This window comes from Pseudoliparis swirei, chromosome 8 (assembly GCF_029220125.1).
Source record: "Pseudoliparis swirei isolate HS2019 ecotype Mariana Trench chromosome 8, NWPU_hadal_v1, whole genome shotgun sequence".
NCBI classification, from domain to species: domain Eukaryota; kingdom Metazoa; phylum Chordata; class Actinopteri; order Perciformes; family Liparidae; genus Pseudoliparis; species Pseudoliparis swirei.
Window position 1 is genome coordinate 5957202 of NC_079395.1, and position 18120 is coordinate 5975321.

Sequence of the window (18120 nt, forward strand, 5' to 3'; positions counted from 1 at the left end):
TCATCTCCAAAATAGGCAATGAAGTGAAAGAATTTAAGTGGCGAAATCTTTCAACAGACAGTCTAGTAAAAACATACATTTGCGGCCGCGTTGGTGAAGAAGAGAGGATACGTATGAATTGCTGGACACGGAGCATAACAGGACCTGCCTTTAATTTGCAAATTAAACCCATTCTTAGACAAGAGATGGTTACAATTATTCTTTCTTTTGAGGCTGTATTGACTTCCCAGCCCGTGGTATTAGGCTGGCGGCTTCCTTTTTGGAAGTTCTTCAAAGAGCATGTCACAATATGTCCAATCTGAACTTGATGACCCACAGCCTCATTACAGGCCATCTAACGTCCTGGCATGGCTTCAGCTACTTCGTCAAACATGCTTTTCTTTCTTCTCCCAGTGTGATATAACCTCGGCTGTCCATTCATACATTTTGCACCCATAAACCGGTGCATCTGGACAATGATTTCACGGGGTCCCACTGTCGAAGGCTGTTCTTACCACGCTGGCAGGGAGCCAGACGAGGCCGCTGGCCCGGGCTCCTCCCCCCCCCCCCCCCCCCCCCCGAGTTCCACCCAGACGCTGCGTGCGCCGTCATCCAGCTGAAATGTAAACCCCACATTCAGCTGTGTTTGTTATGGTTGCGCCGGGCCCTCGGTGGACACGCCGCGCTGTCACAACGTGGCTGTAACAGCGGGGGCGATATTTCAACAACAATCTATTTGGTCAGCTGCAATTAAATCGCTAGGTGGTCAAACACATACGAGGTCGCCGGAATGATAATTGGGATTGTGTCACTGGCAGTCAACAACAAAAAAGCAAAGGGCGCGATATCGACGCCCGCTCGAACGCCTCGAACATTTAGCGCAGAAATTAAAGTCAAGTGCTTTTAAGTGTGTTTTTACAGCGTCTGTGAACTTGACCCCACTGGACTGTGTTCACAGGAGCACCATCATTACTGGTTTTGGCTGGGGACGCTGTATTTCACAGCAGGGCCTGCCATATACCCCCGTTGTCTCTTTTAATCATCCAGCTTCAGGATAAACAATGGTTTAGACTGAACACCAGTGTTGCCCTTGAGATCACTGGCCTGCTGCACTAATGGCTATTTACTTTCAAGGGAAAATAAGTAACCAAGAAAGTCTATTTTTATCCGGAAATGACCCCGGTGTCAACCCCTAGGAGGTGAGGGGGGGACACATCCTTAACTTTAATGAAATTGCCGGCCCCGCAGGCTGAACGCTGGTGCAACAACCTTTGCATGATCCTTTTTTTTCTTCTTTTTTCCTGTCCTCCTTGTCCAGCTCACACGACCCAAATTCACTGCAACATGGAAGATTCCAATAAGATTTAATGTTAAAATATGAAGTCTGCCTGCGAATCGCTGGGGGTCCATGCAGCGCGGCATCAGTCGGGTGGGTAATTTATTGTGGGAGCTAAGTGTTTCCATTTGCAGTAAGAGCCACTAAAAACAGACTCACGAAAGGATTCTGGGGGGCCCGCTTGTAAAAGCACTGATGCAGCGTGAGCTGGCTCACGGCCTGACAACCTGTTTGGGGAGCTGTATATATGAAGTTTTAATGAATACATAATCCAGTCATTATTAAAAAAAAACATCTCCTCAAACTTGCAACCCTGGACTTTTGTGTTTTTATTCACCTTATCATTGAAGTGCAGCGCATTAAAAAAAAAGAGGTTTCCCAAAAGAAAATAAACACAAAGTGCAAAGAACTGTCAGTCGTTGGTTACAGCTACTGTGCATATGCAAAGATGAAAATGCATGACTAAAATATGACCCTGAGTTCAATGAATGGGAGGAAGTAAGCACGACCAATGTCGATTTATTTCACGTGTGCATGTGCACAGAGACGTTTGCAAGTATTAACACGCCTACTCCATTACCCAGATACAATAATACTGTCCTCACACAAAGTGCAAAAGTCATAATGCTCTACGCTCTAATAGTCACCAGCAACCCACTGCTGCCCTCTACTGAACCCAATGACCACACGTTAAGAAGACTTATATTACAAAGACTATCATTTATGGGCTATTAAGAGAGTACAATGTAAAACAGTCCGCTTTGACAAGTGATTTGGTGGGTGGGGTGATGGGCTATCATTAAGTTGTTACCAACGGTACAATGTCAATATGGTAGCTGAACCGCGCTGTTCACATATCACTTAAAGTAATGACACTGAGCAAAGTAGCGAGTCTCACAGTGTGCGTAGGCGAGGACGCCGAGCACTTCAACTAAGTTCAGGTAGGTTGAAGTGTGGGATTTCACCTGGAGTGGATCGGAGACCGATACTACCGCGCAACGCCGCGGTGCCGTTTGTTTTGGCCGCCTGGCTGTTAACTCTGTCGCACAGGAATGAGGAAAAAGTTTGCGAAACAAAAGCCAGAAGAAAAAAAAAACCAAAGTGCGCCTCAAAGACCAAGGAAAACATAACAAAACAAAAGTGCGAGAGCACACGGTATCATCGTGCAGCTCTCAGCATCTGGGAAAGTACCATATCACCAGCCATGCGGAGCACATTTGCGGTGCGACGAAACCAAAGAAAGATCCGAATCCAAACAATGTATGCGGCAAAGAATGTGTGTACACGCAAAGAAATGCATTCAAATGTAAATCCACAGGGTCACATGTCTGTCTGTGACCGACGCAGAGAAGGAAGAGCGAGTCCACTGATAGCCCGGCACAAGAAGACGGTGTTCATGTTGAGTGTCATATCGACTCCATACACCCCCCCCCCCCCCCCTCTTGGTTGGACACAAGCACCTTCCTTCCAGGAACATTTTCTCCCAGTCCTAACATTAACCAACAGGCCTTATTTCCTGAAACCAGAAACTCCCTGAGCAAAAAGAAACCCAGCAACACCTGCAGTCGTGAGAGGCCAGCCAGGACGCGAGTACAAAAAAAAAAATCTTATAGACTGAAACGTGGTCTAGTCGTACACTGGACAGGGAATCTCTCAAGTATCTTGTTAAAATATCGTAGGTCTGTTCAACATCGACGATCACTCGTGCGTAATTTGTGAGAAATGCGCATCGCTGAAACACAGGAAGCACAAGACGATCCCGATGAATACAGGAAACAGGAGCAAAGGGCTTTAAAAAGGAGAATATTGAACAACATTGATGTGGATGACGACGGCGCGTTGCATTGCGGTCACACGTCGTGGAGCTCGGCGCAAACCCGCATCTGCCCTCGTAGCCCACAGACTTTTATTTTTTCCCAGCACAGACTTGATTGATTGGCCATCGATGGAGACGAGCTCCTCGAAGGGAGCGCTCCCCGCTGCAGAACTATCGCGTAAACAGTCTCGGAAGCCAAGGCCAGCGAAAATCCCTCGTGCCTCCAGACCATCCGTGAGGAAGGCAAAGCCGGATCTCATGTATCTGTGGTCAGACACGACCGCCACCACTTCCTCGTATTGCAAGGCTGCTTCGAACCCCTTCGCCAGAGAGAGGGCTCTATTTCCTTCACCTTCTTTAAAAAGGGTTGGAATTTGGCGTAGCCATGTGGTGTGCTCCTGGAGTTCGGGACTTCCAGAATCGGACTGTTTATCACTCAAATCGACGAAAATTAACAGGCCTTCGCCGAAAACAATTTCTCTTTTTCTCCACCGGTGCTGGAAGGGCTTTCCTTCACGTGAAAGCTCGAGGCGTCCCTTCAGTGCAACCATGTGCTTTCAGTCTCACATCTTTCATGGCGAGCTTTGTTTAATAGAAGTGAGAAGTTCACGCTAACCGGGACCAGACTGTCGAGTGAGGCCGTCGGCCTCCTTTCAAACCCCTTTGTGTCAAGACGTCTTTCCGGATTCATAATTGAGTGCTCCGACCACTTGCCAAATAAAATCTGATCCGCTGTTGACATGAAGTAAACCCCCCCGCCCCCCACCCCTCCCCTCCGAAAGCGCCTCCGAGGGTGGTCAGCTGATGCAAACGATCTCGGTGCCAACAGGATGTTATAATAGTAGTAGAGTGTATAAAAAGCTTCTGAAACGGTAATTAACATCCGTTTCGATAATCTCTTGTTGAAATGTTTCACACGGGGAGTCGACGCCGAGGGGCGTCGCCCCTTTACTTGTAAAGGAATAACACCTGGAATTCAGAAGACTCATTTATTCCAACAAAACTACACCTCATTTGCTTTTCAGTTAATAAACTAGAATGGGCACTCGGTAGAGCGCATACCTTCACATATCACAAGATTGGGCATTGAATTATGAACATGTTGGCATTAGTTGCATGCCAATTGGATAAAAATTGGCCGTACTATGGTAAAAAGAAGATGTTGACCTTTTCATGACCTTGACCTTTGACCCGATTGATCCCAACATTTAATCAAATGGCCCACGGATAATAACCAATCATCCCACCAAATTTCATGCGATTCAAGAAGATTTTGACCTTTTCATGACCTTGACCTTTGACCCGATCGATCCCAAAATCTAATCAAATGGTCCCCGGATAATAACCAATCATCCCACCAAATTTCATGCGATTCGGTTTAATACTTTTTGTGTTATGCGAGTAACACGCATACAAATAAATAAATAAATACTGCTACATGTAGGATAGCATTGCTACGCCATGGTGCCAGGCTTAATCGGGATGTACAACTCTGCCTCATCTGCGTATAGCAATGAAACTCTGTCTCGTGTTGTCATGTACAGCATCTCATGAGTAACATTTAACATTAGTTATCTTATTTTTATTGATTTTTTTACGGTGGCAAAACATGTTTTACATGGATTCATCCGATTGTTGATGCTCAAACCAGCTGCAGAGGAACCGGAGTCAGCTGTTGACACATACTCATATACATAATGCTCTGATACACATAATCTGATCCATTGTTTACGTGAAACAACAACAAATATTCAAATAAACCAACAGCGTTACGAATCTTGGAGTACTTTATTGCACATAATGCTGTTACACTTTCAATCGGGGAGATTTCTGAGACAAATTCTTTCAAAAGGAATCAATTCCAATACTTACAATGCCAGATGAGTTGCTTGATCTATTTATTTATTTGCTCAGAGAAGGAAACAGTGTACTCTTCCCCTTTTTATTTAGAGCTGACGGTTTAGTTTCATCCAGATAGATTTAGCAAAGAGCAGCTTCAATTAAATTGTTATTTTAAAAACATGGTACAGACAAGTTTAACTTCCAGCTCAGTTAACAATGATAAAAGACCACAATAAAATCAGAAGTACGATACACGTGTCTGTCAAGTCATAATAGTATCCATCTTTAGCAAGACATATACAGTAGATGTGGACCTTAATATGGAGTATTTAGTGTATAATAGTGTTTCTGTTCCGTTTTCCCTGAACTTAGTTGCACGTTTAGTCGCCTGCTATATAAAGGTGATGTTCACTCGATGCAATACAAGGCAGCAGTATTGAGACAAGCAATATTGAGCCACAGGGGGAGCCATGTGCAGAGAGGATAAGTGACACCTGCTGTAGGACCTGAGAGGTCATCAGCACAGGAGAGGTTCTGAACAGGAAGGAAGTAAGTTTCTAGAAATGTAGATATTACTGTGAAAACACCGGAACACTTCATGCGCCGGTCGATTACTTGCAAATCATGTCGTTGGGAAATATGTGAACCCAACTTGCATCAAGAAGATCAAATCAGGGTCATCCTCCAGTCTCACGACTATCATCACATTGCCATGAATCAACATGCAGCTTATGACAAACTCATTTGTGCAGAGAGAATTAAACGGGCTCGTTATTTTTTTTAATGTCTGTTTTGCCCGTCGCTGTCAGCTATTCGCCCAAAATCCAACTCCGGTGACTCAGCAAGGAGGCGGAGTCACGAGTGCGCCGATGAGGATGTGATCCCCTCACTTGATTCCCACGAGCATTGCTTTTGGGGTTCACGAGCCAAAGCCACGCCCACTAACAAACAGGCACTGCGTCTCGTGCTAGGTGGGTCATGGTGGGGGGGGGGGGGGGGGGCGCTTATTTTGGTTATTTACCTATTGGTGTATTTCAGTCACGTGTTTTTAATTAATTTATGGAATAAAAAATATAGACAAATATTTTTCACAAAGCGCCAAAGTCTTACGAATATCCTATATATATATATATATATGTATATATGGGATATTCGTAAGACTTTTATGCTTTTGTGAAAATATTTGTTATACATATATATATATATATACATGTATATATATATTTATCCATATATATATATATGTATATATGGGATATTCGTAAGACTTTGGCGCTTTGTGAAAAATATTTGTCTACATTTTGTCTATATTTTTTATACAATATATATATAAATATATATATATGGGATATTGGTAAACATCTTAAGTATTGAGCAAAATGTGTTTTTATAAGGAACAAACATCCTAGGGAGTATTTTTTTTAGATGCAAGTTAATGCTGCCATTTCCCACTGTTTTCACATTGGACCAATCCTGTGAGGGCGATGTCCTCATCACCTTCACAGGATTGGTCCACAGTGCATTTCTCAGGGGAGGAGGGGCCTGCGGGACTGTCAGAGCTACAGCAGCCTCTTCATGCGGCAGGTGTGCTTCTCTATGTGCATGGTGGCTCTGTCAGTGGAGCTGGTCAGGTCGTCCAGAACGTCATCCTGCCGCTCCAGCTCCGTCTCTGCCTCCAGGGCAAGGTTCTTCAGCTGCATCAGCATCTGCACAAACACACACAGACACACACACACGCACACACGCTCCTTGTTTGAATTACACACGAGCCCCCAGTGAACATGGACTGAACCGAGGCGCAAGACACAAATAAAAGAAGATTGAATACTGAAACTGACAGATGAAATATCGTTGCCGGGTGGAACACGCGGACCATATGTGAAGACGAGATGGGGTCAGCGAGTTTGAGATCGAGTGTGTTGGCGAAACGGAGAAAGAGGACCAGGTGAGAATGGAAAGGTAAATCAAGTCAACGGTTTTTTCCGTTTTGTTTTTTGACGACGGCCTGCTGCTGAATGTCCGATATGATGATGTTCCACACCGGGCAGTATATGAAGCTTAGGTAATCACACGCGCCGTTTGTTTTCGTCTCTCGGCGGTTGTAAGGAACACTGCGACTCCGTCTCTATGGTCCAGCAACGGTGTACGTTATGGTTGATGGAACAACTTAAACACAAGTGGATGTGCCAAGCAAAATCTAATAAACACTCCCGCAACCCCCACCGCCGTTGGCTTCTAAATTAATATTATGCTATGCTACACATGCGCTCGCACGCCAACTGACATTATGTCAGTTTTCCCCGGGCCGGACGTTGGACCCGAGCACAGAAACAGTTCCAGACAGCAGTTTGAAAAACAGATAGTGTGTCAATACACACCGAGGAGCGACTGTATTTGCTCACTCGGGTCTGCGACTTTACTGAGTCAGCTGGGAGAACGTGACTGCGGCACACATTCACAGTTTCAGTGCGTCATAGAAAAAAACAAACAGACAAAAAGGGAATACTTTTAGCTGCTGCTTATTCAACGGTTCGAGGGCTTTAGTCATGTAGAAAAGCCTTTAAATTAAACATTTAGGCTAGAAGGCGATAGAAAAAACACACAAGCTAAAATGCTAGTCTCGCTCGCGCGTGACTGGGAAGTTTTCAGGGCTGCGAAATTATCGGAAGAAATACTTTACGTGAAATCTACGAATGAGTAAACCAGTTTGTGCCGTTGGCTAATTAGTAATTTCCATTCCTCGAGCAATAATGCTGGTATAAAATGCTGGGACAAAGGGGAATATTTGCTCAAGCACTTACTGCAGGATATCAAACGGAGTGACCCTCTGAACAAGTCCGACCGTGTAGATCGTAATCGGTGCATGAGTTACATTCAGAGGAGGGCGTGTGCAGACGCACAGCATTAAGGCCAAATTGGCTGCCTTTGAAGTTTATTTGCGAACACAATAGACAGGCCAACCTGTCACTTCTGTGAGAAATGTGTTTGAAAAAAAAGATTATAAGACAACAGTGAAACGTTGTACGTCGTTATTATGATCAATAATTAACTAAATATTCGGTATAAAGTCTTAACAATGCCTCCGCCGAGATAAGATGTATGCAGCGGGTCTGCAAAATAAGTGATCGTGACAAAAAGACTGGGTCACGCAAGGCTGCAAGCAAATGCCGAGAACTTGTCAACCCCAATATTCTGTATTACCTTTTTTATATCGTGTGTTTATATGTATGAAATATACAACTTTCAAATACGTATCAGTACGGGACTCAGAATCCTGTGTGTCTGTCTGGCTACAGCTCACTGGAACTTATTACCTTCGCATTGAAAATGCGGAAGGTAATGTTTTGATCGCCGTGTATTTATTTATTTATTTGTATGCGTTTTACTCGCATAACTAAAAAAGTATTAAACCGAATCGCATGAGATTTGGTGGGATGATTGGTTATTATCCGGGGACCATTTGATTAGATTTTGGGATCGATCGGGTCAAAGGTCAAGGTCATGAAAAGGTCAAAATCTTCTTGAATCGCATGAAATTTGGTGGGATGATTGGTTATTATCCGTGGACCATTTGATTACATTTTGGGATCAATCGGGTCAAAGGTCAAGGTCATGAAAAGGTCAACATCTTCTTTTTACCATAGCATGGTCAATTTTCATCCAATTGGCATGCAACTAATGCCAACATGTTCATAATTCAATGCCCAATCTTGTGATATGCGAAGGTATGCGCTCTACCAAGTGCCCGTTCTAGTTTATTCACTGAAAAGCAAATGTGGTGTAGTTTTGTTGGAATAAATGAGTCTTCTGAATTCCAGGTGTTATTCCTTTACAAGTAAACGGGCGACGCCCCTCGGCGTCGACTCCCCGTGTGAAACATTTCAACAAAGGTCAAGGTCATGAAAAGGTCAACATCTTCTTGAATCGCATGTCATTTGGTGGGATGATTGCTTATTATCCGTGGACCATTTGATTCGATTTTGGGATCAATCGGGTCAAAGGTCAAGGTCAAGGTCATGAAAAGGTAAAAATCTTCTTTCTACCTTCTTTCTACCGCGGTCAATTTTTATCCAATTGGCATGCAACTAATGCCAGAATGTTCATAATTCAATGCCCAATCTTGTGATATGCGAAGGTATGCGCTCTACTGAGTGCCCATTCTAGTTGCAAAGATGGTTTTGTCACGTGAGTGTTAAAATTATTTTAGATATCTAGTAGGCTTTAATACAATCACGGTCATCTCATGAAGTCACCGTTCATTAAATCATCAAAATGATCTGTATGTGATGTTTATGTAAACATGATGTCAGAACAAATAAAAAAAAACACACACACACCGTTTGATGATATATTTTGCAATATAAGGATAAAGTATTATTTTAATTGTAAAAATAATACTTTGTTTTACGTTAACTGGACCTTCAGCTTCTGGCTTTGCACACTGAAACAAAGATATTCAGCAGCTCTATTTGTACGAAACATCTGTTCAACTTGATTCTAGGAATACAATTGAGAATAAAAACGTGGAATAAAACTGCCCTTCATCATAGGTCTCAGTTAGCGTCCGTGTGAATGTCTCGCCGCCACAGACCGTGTCTGTAGCTTTCCTCCGCGCTGCGAGCTCCTGCATGGAAAGACGTTGTAAAGTCTGACCAAAGGACGGAACACGTTTCGTTCCCTCTCTTAAAAACCAGGATGGACGCTGGTTTGCGGTCTTCACTGGATAACTTTTTAATCACACAGGATGAAAAATAAAAATCACTCTGGTGAATTGTGTGGGTTGGAACGGAAATTTCAAAAATACATGTCGCTAAAAACCCTAGGCTTGTTTACTATAATAAATAGAATGACGCGAATATGAAGAATCTAAATTGCGATCGGCACTTCTTTTTTTCTTTTTCTTTTTTTGCACGGGCATCTCACCTGCTTGAGCTCCTGGGCCTCGGCCTGACTGACGGTCGGATGGAGGGCGTGCACCTGCAACTGGGACAGCTCTCCTGCGGGGAGCTGCAGTGGGAGATCTGTCTCTTGGCACTTCTGCAGCAAACCTGACTCCACGGGTGGAGATGGTGCAACAACAACAACAACAAAAAAGGTGCAGAAGTGCATCTGTTGTTTATGGGGCAAAGTAACCGAGGCAATCAGGACGAAGTGACTCATCAACACGGAATATCTGTCAAGGAAAGACACCAGAACCCGGAGCCCCAAAAGGCATGTGGATGAGATGTTTTTACATGTGGCTGCACATAAATATACAGAAGGTGGAAACATAGAGCTTTACTGCCACTTAGTGGCCACTTGCATACTCGACATGGAAACAGTGAAGTATCCCTATTTATTGATATTACCCACGCCTTACCTTCGTTCCAGCTTGGCCCCTCTGTGTCGCACGGAGATGAAACTGGAGTTGCTTTGAAAGCAGCGTATTCGCTCGTGAAATTCACTTTCTTCTTGTACTGCATATCCAACACCGACATGGCCTCCGGCATCTTGGCGGACAGGAACCTGTAGCATATATCCGGCTTCCCGATGAACCGCTGTCTGACGGCGATCTCGTACGGACTGTGCACCCGGATCTCGTCGATTTCGTTCCGCTCGAAGCGGTGGAGGAGTTGGCAGTTTGCGTCTCGCGCCTCCAGCGAGGAGACCAGCACCGTCAGGCATCCGGGTTTCAAGTCGGAGTCCCCGCCTCGGGTCACGACAGCCGGGATGCTCACGATCACCGTCGTTCTACCGGAGCCTTTGCCGGCCGCGGCGGCGGCGGCTCTCGCGGCGTCCTCGGCCTTCGCCTCCTGCTGACACTTCCAGGGGAGTTTACCAAAAGGCCACCAGGAGGGAGACTCCAGCTCCAACAAAAGCCTGCAGCAGAGTTACAAAGGGAAAGGAGGAGTTTATGAGTGTATGACTTGTTTCACGATTACATCGAGTATGTGTTTGTATTGTAACTACTTAGTTATGACAGAAAACAGCATCTTTATAACAATTACTTATCAGCCACGCCCAGATCAGAGTCAATCGTCTCCAGCCCCTGCATCATATTGTTGAACTGCTCTCCCTGGTGGCTGAGGACCCTGCCGGTGTCCTCCAGTCTTTTCTCGGACCCTGCCACCAGATGGATCAGCTCTCTGCCCTTCGAGGGTGGACATTCGGCCCCCCGGGCCTCCGAGGAAGGGGACAGAAGGCGTTCCCTCCAGAAATGCTCCAACACATTATACACCACCACCCTGTTGGGCTTAAGGGAACCGAACCAGTGTTTCACGTTGCCCTCTTCGAGCACTGTGAGAGTGCTGAAGATGAAACTGGACGACTCCATCTTGATCTCCATGATCCTGGAGAGGCGGAAGTTGGCCAGGCTCTCTTTACTCTGGTTGGAGACAAAGTGCACCGCGGTCCGGGTGAGGGACAGCGTGCCATTTTCCCACCGCTTGTCTCTGTTGATGTAATAGGAGCCGGACCAGCTGTGGATGGGAACGTCCCGGCTCATTGTGGAAAGGAGATACACCTATTCACCTAGAAGCATAAATAAGCTTCAATATCATGCAACACGTTATGTATAATACAAGTGCAGACACAGGTTACTGTTAAAACACAATCAGGACATTATACAGATTGATTTCTCGGGTCCTAACATTGCACATACTTTGTATTCAGGGATCCAGGTAGCAGAGGAGCTCAACTGAGGCGTTCAGACTGGCAGCTTCAGTTTTGGAATAAAGACCTTTCTATATGTCCAACAGACCACATTGCGCATGCGTCGTTATAACGTTATGACCCCCTCCTCCCCTCTGAGCGTTTATCGCGTCGTCTTGGTGCAATTATATCAGTCCAAAGAGCCCAGATAATCAACATCCCGTCGTCGGGCTGTGCAACGCGTTACCCATCAGTGGCGCTGGTGTTTATTACGGAAGTGACGTCACGCAAGAGCGCGGCCGTGTTTACTGTCCGACTTGAACACATTGATGATTGCGAGAGAAAATTGTTGCAAGCTAGGACAGCTGTTTTAGGTTTAGCAAAATATATATACATATATATTAATAACATAGGGAGTAATGTTAACTAGTGACAGCAAATAAACACCAACGGTGAGATATATGTCCGTCGTTCAGGAACCGTAACCCTTCGGGATGGAGTCCAATGCAGCGACCTGTGGTCATAAGAGGAACACAATATTATATTAGCATAATTTAATACGTCTAACCTCATCTAATCGACGGCTGGCAGCGTTAGTGAGAAGATGTGCGCTGCGTAATGTCAACCCAGTCGACCCAGTAGCTCATTCTGCCAGTGTCTTGCTGTCCAGGCGGTGGCAGCTCGGTTGTTGCTAACAACTCGACAGGCTGTCGCGTCCCGCTATGGACCGGGAGGCGTACCGCAACTGCTGCAGCCTGGTCAAGATGCCGAGGCAGCCGTATGAACAGTTCTGCTCTTCACATTGTGTTGACTACATCGACAAGGAGCTGAGCTATTCGAAGTTTTTCAAGAAGTACCTGCTCCCCAATCACCCCTGTATGTTTTCGAGGAGGTTCACGGAGGACTGGAAGTGTAGAAAACAGTGGGTGTCTGAGGAGGGGAAGCCCAATTTCCAGAAATTGCTGCAAGAGTTTGGTAAATATGTTTATATACTAGCACGTTAACCCACTACCATACGTCATCGTGCAGCTGTTCATGCATTACTGGTGTTAGGTTGCTGCAAGATAATGTTGTTGTTGGCAGAAGAGACTCCTGTGCCTGTGGCAAACTGCAATTCAAAGGAGTACAACGCAAACCCTAAACAAGTCATGCCTTTCAAAGAATTTATACAATACTGGAAGGAATACATCCAGAATGGCCACTCGTCACCTAAAGGATGTCTTTATCTTAAAGACTGGCACATGGCAAGGTATCGATTCATATTGATTTAACTGCACTGTTATTCATACAGCAGCACTGTGTGCAATATATGCAACTACCCCATGATGCGTTTCATATTATTCTACAGGGACTTTCCAGAGCATAATGTTTACACCACACCGGTCTTCTTTTCTTCCGACTGGCTTAATGAATACTGGGATACGATTGAAGTGGATGATTACCGATTTGTCTACATGGGGCCGAAGGGCTCATGGTATGAAACATTTGATATGTTGGCAAAACTCAGAATATATATATATTATATATTATTTTTTTATTGTCAGGTATGAAAATAAAAAAAATGTCTGAACACATACGGGTCATCGATCAATCAGGTGCCCTTCCTCGTCTCCAGGACCCCTTTCCACGCAGACGTGTTCCGCTCCTACAGTTGGTCTGCAAACATCTGTGGCAGGAAGAAATGGCTCCTGTATCCTCCCGGTCAGGAGGAGTTCCTGCGCGACACTCACGGCAACCTCCCTTACGATGTGACGTCGGCCGAGGTTCGAGACGGGGGTCTTTTCCCGCACTCTGAAGAAGCCTGTCAACCTCTTGAAATCATCCAAGAGGCAGGTGAAATCATTTTCGTGCCCAGCGGCTGGCACCATCAAGTTTATAATCTGGTAAGAGCTGTAAAAGGCAACTAAATCCAAGCAGTCGAGTCAAGAGTTTATTAAATTTCCATGACCAAACTGAAATCTCGGTATAAACATGAAAACTGTAGAAAATGTTGCGTATTGAGAGCTATCGCCGGCTTATATTTTGAGCGTCTTTCTTCAAAAAATATATTAATTATTTCAAACTCGCCGTAAATGAACATGTGATTTAAACAAATTTCCATGACTTTTCCAAAACTTTTAGGATTTAAGTTTTTTCCATGACTTTTCCAGGCCTGGAAATGACCATTTTAAAATTCCATGACCGTACAAACCCTGTGTTCTTATTCCAGGAGGACACCATCTCTATTAATCACAACTGGTTGAATGGCTGCAACGTAGACATCATGTGGCAGTTCCTTCAGAGCGAGCTGTCGTCCGTTCAAAAAGAAATCGACGAGTGGAGGAACACGATGGAGTCGTGGCATCAGCACTGCCAGGTACCTCAGAGATGAGTTCAGCCCGCATGCTTCCTAGACACATGCCGCTACCGCCAATGTCTGCAGCGTCATATTTTTTAAAGTCGTCGTCTTACCTTTTTAGGTTATCATGAAGGCCTGCTCTGGTATCGACTACGCGGAATTTGCATCGTTCCTGAAAATCATCGCCGACAACCGAATGGCTGTGCTGAACGCCCGTTCCTCCGGGGACTCTTCGGATTCCCCGCGGCACCTCTCGGAGACACTCGCCACACTCGGACCTCACCACGCCGCCTTTGACCTCCAAAGAGTGGCTCACGTTATCGAATGCCTGCTCTGCAATGAAGACTTTAAGAGGCTCGATCATTCGACTTTGACTTTGCAGCCGGAAACCATGCTGCAGCAAATTTGGGGCACCATACAGTCCACAAGAGGGCAGCACCTGCTTTATCAGGAATAAGTGTTATCATCATAGCCTGGAAATGGCTTGAATGGAAAAAGTGCCAATTTGTACAGTGCGTTAAAGATGATAAAGGCGTCAACACACAAATTGAGATGAATGTCCATCTCAAATGTCGCTTATTACCTTTGCATTAAAAATGTGGAAGGTTATGTTTTGATCGCCATTTATTTATTTGTATGCGTGTTCCTCGCATAACTCAAAAAGTATTAAACCGAATCGCATGAAATTTGGTGGGATGATTGGTTATTATCCGGGGACCATTTGATTAGATTTTGGGATCGATCGGGTCAAAGGTCAAGGTCATGAAAAGGTCAGCATCTATTTTTTACCATAGCGCGGTCAATTTCTATCCAATGGGCATGCAACTAATGCCAAAATGTTCATAATTCAATGCCCAATCTTGTGATATGCGAAGGTATGCGCTCTACCGAGTGCCCATTCTAGTTACATTTGTTTTGCACTGAAATATAGATATATTAAAATTTAAAAAGCATAGAGTTTTTGGTATTGCTTTTGTGCGTGTTTATTCAAAAAACACCGATACCATACCATTAAAAGGCATATCCTGTTAAACAGTGCTGCAATAGATTTGTTAAATAATATAGTAATTTGGAATATAACAATTTCCCGTTTTGGGGAAAAAAACCAACACCCCAAAAAGATTTGTTGGAAAACAAAAGAAAAAAAACCTCACAAAGCAACATTAGTGCCACACAGCTGTGACGCAATGACAGCGTAACGCGCTGTACTTCAGAGTTCTGTCTGGAAGAAGTCTGTCAGATGGGATGTACGTCACATTTCAGGGAGCTGTAAAACGTCCTCCTCTTCAGTCGCCGCTCTTGTCTTTCGGCCACCAGTCTGGCACGGAGGCCTCGAGCGACACCGCGGCATCGCCGGAAGACTTGAGCGTCAACGTTTCTTTGGCGTGAGCCAAGCGGACCAGGCCCAGGCCCAGCTCGCCGACCCCCGACCGGTGCTTTCCGGCCGGCTTGCCGGACCGCGTTTGCAGCGCGGCTCCGTCCTCGAGGTCTCCGACCGGGGCCGACAGTCGCACCGGCATCAGGCGTTTCCGAACCACCCCGGTGTGATGGGTCCTGGCCGTGAGCTCCTGGCCAATGTAACAGCCCTTGCTGAAGCTGATGCCTCGCATGAAGACGAGATTCGACTCCAGCGGTAGCGCCAGCCCAGGGGGAAGGTCCCTCGCTCCCTCAGGAAGCCCTAGACAACAATGACAGGAAAGGATGGAAACAAAACATGTCAAAAAGTGTCAAAAGCACATCCAAATACAAGGGCACTCAAAAAATTCCTTCATGAGCTGTTTTTTTTCCTTCTTCTCTCTAACAAACTAAACATATTCCGACATACCAACTGATCTCACCTATTGTGTATCGATGTCTGTGATACTCTCCCGTGTCACCTTTCTGACACGATGCAACGATATCCAAGGGGTCAACTCGACTGTCCAGCACCAATCTCCAGCCCATTTCCTGAGTTCGAGGATCGGCGTCCCACACCAGAGCTTTGTCCGGGGAGCAGAGCTCAGGTTTACTGGCCTCTTGACCCGCGTTCTTTTGCTTGGGAAGCACCGCCCACACGGAGAGCTCTGGACAGGGGTTTATGGTGAGCTTTCTGCGGAGCTTGTACATCTTCAAATGCTTCACGATCGAGTCCTTCAGTGTGCCGTCGCACTCCAGGAAAACACCCTGTCCTTCTTCAGCTCCTTTCAGGCTGAAAGGAAATACAGCAAATTTAGTGCCTCGTGAAAACACAAAATCCACCGGAAAAACTATAGTCAGTTAGTTTGATACATTTATGGTGAAACCATTTAAGAAAAGAAACCCTTCAAATTCAAAAGAATTAAGCTCGATTATTCTTTGATATATTTAATTCATGAATAAAAAGCATGAACAGCATTCATGTCTCATGAACTCAACGACTTGCAGCATCAATATACACATACTAAGAGTCTGATGAACACGTTCCACGTTGCACACCAACAATAATATTAAAAACTCTGCATCACTTGACAAAACTGCGGAGACGTGACCTCCGTTTCCTCCGTCACAGGTTGAAGTCATCGAGGTCTGGGTCGTGGAATTCCTGCTACCAACTACACCACTGCCCTGTTGAGACTCCGCCCACTGTTGAGACTCCTCCCACTCCTCCTCTCTACCTCCATCTGCCTGATGGATCGTGGAGGTCTCCATCGTGGAATATGCCTACTATGAACTATTCATACACTCTGTCATATTCATTGAATGTATTTTAACTCTAATCTGTCCTTCTGGTCACATGACATCTATAACACCTGTCCATCCTGGAGAGGGATCCTCCTCTGCTGCTATCCTGAAGGTTTCTTCCCTTTTTCCCCCTGAAGGGTTATTTGGGAGTTTTTCCTGATCCGATGTGAGGTTTTGGGGCAGGGATGTCTATGTGTACAGATTGTAAAGCACTCCGGGACAAATTAGTAATTTGTGAAAATGGGCTATACAAATAAACTGAAGTCAACCTGCTGACTTTACTACCCCAGAGAGATTTTTGAGCAGCACCAAATAATATGCATATCGACATATAGTTCTGCAAGCTATGAATGGACCTGTGGCAAAATATGACATTGGGCCCGTGTCTTTCTACTTCTTGTATACTTTTTATTTTGTTTAATTCCACTGACTTCAAAGTGGAATTAAACAATGTAAATGTGGCTCATTTAACTGTGACGAGGAAGCTTCGACGTAAGTTTGGTGCCAACGCCAGCGTCTGCGTTTGAAGATAAGAAACGACCCGAAACACGTCACGTGACCAAGGCGGCGCAAAGAAAGCGTGCTCTACCTGTACAGCATGACGTCATACAGGGTTCTTCCCTGTACGTTCAGCATGTGCGAGTACAGGGCTGTGAGTCCGGGCTCCTCCAGCAGCCCCACGTCGTTGGTGACGATCCCCTGCAGAAACGGGCCGGTGTCCGGCCCCTGGATGGCGAGGACGGCCCTGTGAGGAAGGCGATAGCACACGAACCGAGCAGGGCCGTCCCCGCGGCCGGTGTCCCGGCAGCTGTTCCGTCTAACGCGGACACCCGCCGGAGCCGAAACACCGGAGAGAAACGGCACGCGCGAATACCGACCCGCGTGTTTTGTGGCGCACGTGAACGCTCCCCGAGCGAGACACAGAACCGCCATGTCGCACACGGTGACCAGAGGGTATTACGCGTGGGAAATAAATGGCTACTGCGCCTGTCAACAACAGAAACTCCGGAGGTCGCGGTTGCGAGGGCTTCCATTTTGCATCCCCACAATGCATCGCTCCATAATAAAGCAACCGGTGTGTGGACTGCACGTAACGTGTATCGGGGAAAGTGTGTTACTTCACTTTTAGCTGTTCAAATACACTTTATGACGTGCTTAAAGAAAAATAAAAAAATAAACATATGGAGAAATTAGAAATGTGCACGAGACGTAGGCCTGCTACATGCACCGCCCCCCCTGATATTAATAAAAACAGATAAGTTAATACTAAACAAAGCAATGATATCTCAATACGTTTAAATATTGAATGAAAATTACCAAAAATATTTGCAGTTTTATAATATTCTTGGGAAATATTTAGTTTCCTAAACCTGTGTTTATTACATCAGCATCTTCTCGGCAATATGAAACACAAGTTAATTGTCACACAGGCATTTTATGGTATTGTGTTTAATGTACATATGCCAATATATGCTATAT

The 18120-nt window shown here is 45.3% G+C and overlaps 3 protein-coding genes across 6 annotated transcripts; 1 reads left to right on the plus strand and 2 right to left on the minus strand.

Moving 5' to 3' along the window:
• Positions 1 to 6260: 6260 nt before the first annotated feature.
• On the minus strand, positions 6261 to 12260 carry snap47 (synaptosome associated protein 47). Of its 3 annotated transcripts, none has more exons than XM_056420890.1 (5): positions 12172 to 12260; positions 10961 to 11483; positions 10333 to 10832; positions 9897 to 10021; positions 6261 to 6679 (listed from the first exon to the last, which is right to left on the minus strand). In XM_056420890.1, exons 2-5 carry the CDS (start codon positions 11455 to 11457, stop codon positions 6533 to 6535), a joined length of 1269 nt encoding a protein of 422 aa, XP_056276865.1. In that variant the 5' UTR covers positions 11458 to 11483; positions 12172 to 12260; the 3' UTR covers positions 6261 to 6532. The 3 variants fall into 3 exon arrangements, with proteins under 3 accessions (XP_056276865.1, XP_056276864.1, XP_056276866.1); XM_056420889.1 differs by lacking the exon at positions 12172 to 12260 and adding an exon at positions 11614 to 11839; XM_056420891.1 differs by lacking the exon at positions 12172 to 12260 and adding an exon at positions 11614 to 11840 and having other exon boundaries at positions 6523 to 6679; positions 9897 to 10025.
• Positions 12261 to 12325: 65 nt separating this feature from the next.
• On the plus strand, positions 12326 to 14550 carry jmjd4 (jumonji domain containing 4). Of its 2 annotated transcripts, none has more exons than XM_056420887.1 (6): positions 12326 to 12578; positions 12687 to 12852; positions 12952 to 13077; positions 13219 to 13486; positions 13813 to 13959; positions 14063 to 14550. In XM_056420887.1, the coding sequence occupies exons 1-6, from the start codon at positions 12326 to 12328 to the stop codon at positions 14396 to 14398; spliced, it is 1296 nt and encodes a 431-aa protein (XP_056276862.1). In that variant the 3' UTR covers positions 14399 to 14550. The 2 variants fall into 2 exon arrangements, with proteins under 2 accessions (XP_056276862.1, XP_056276863.1); XM_056420888.1 differs by having other exon boundaries at positions 13219 to 13432.
• A 346-nt stretch (positions 14551 to 14896) lies between these two features.
• iba57 (iron-sulfur cluster assembly factor IBA57) lies at positions 14897 to 17672 on the minus strand. The gene is made up of 3 exons (XM_056420892.1): positions 17231 to 17672; positions 15780 to 16129; positions 14897 to 15619 (listed from the first exon to the last, which is right to left on the minus strand). Exons 1-3 carry the CDS (start codon positions 17572 to 17574, stop codon positions 15228 to 15230), a joined length of 1086 nt encoding a protein of 361 aa, XP_056276867.1. The 5' UTR covers positions 17575 to 17672; the 3' UTR covers positions 14897 to 15227.
• Positions 17673 to 18120: the final 448 nt, after the last annotated feature.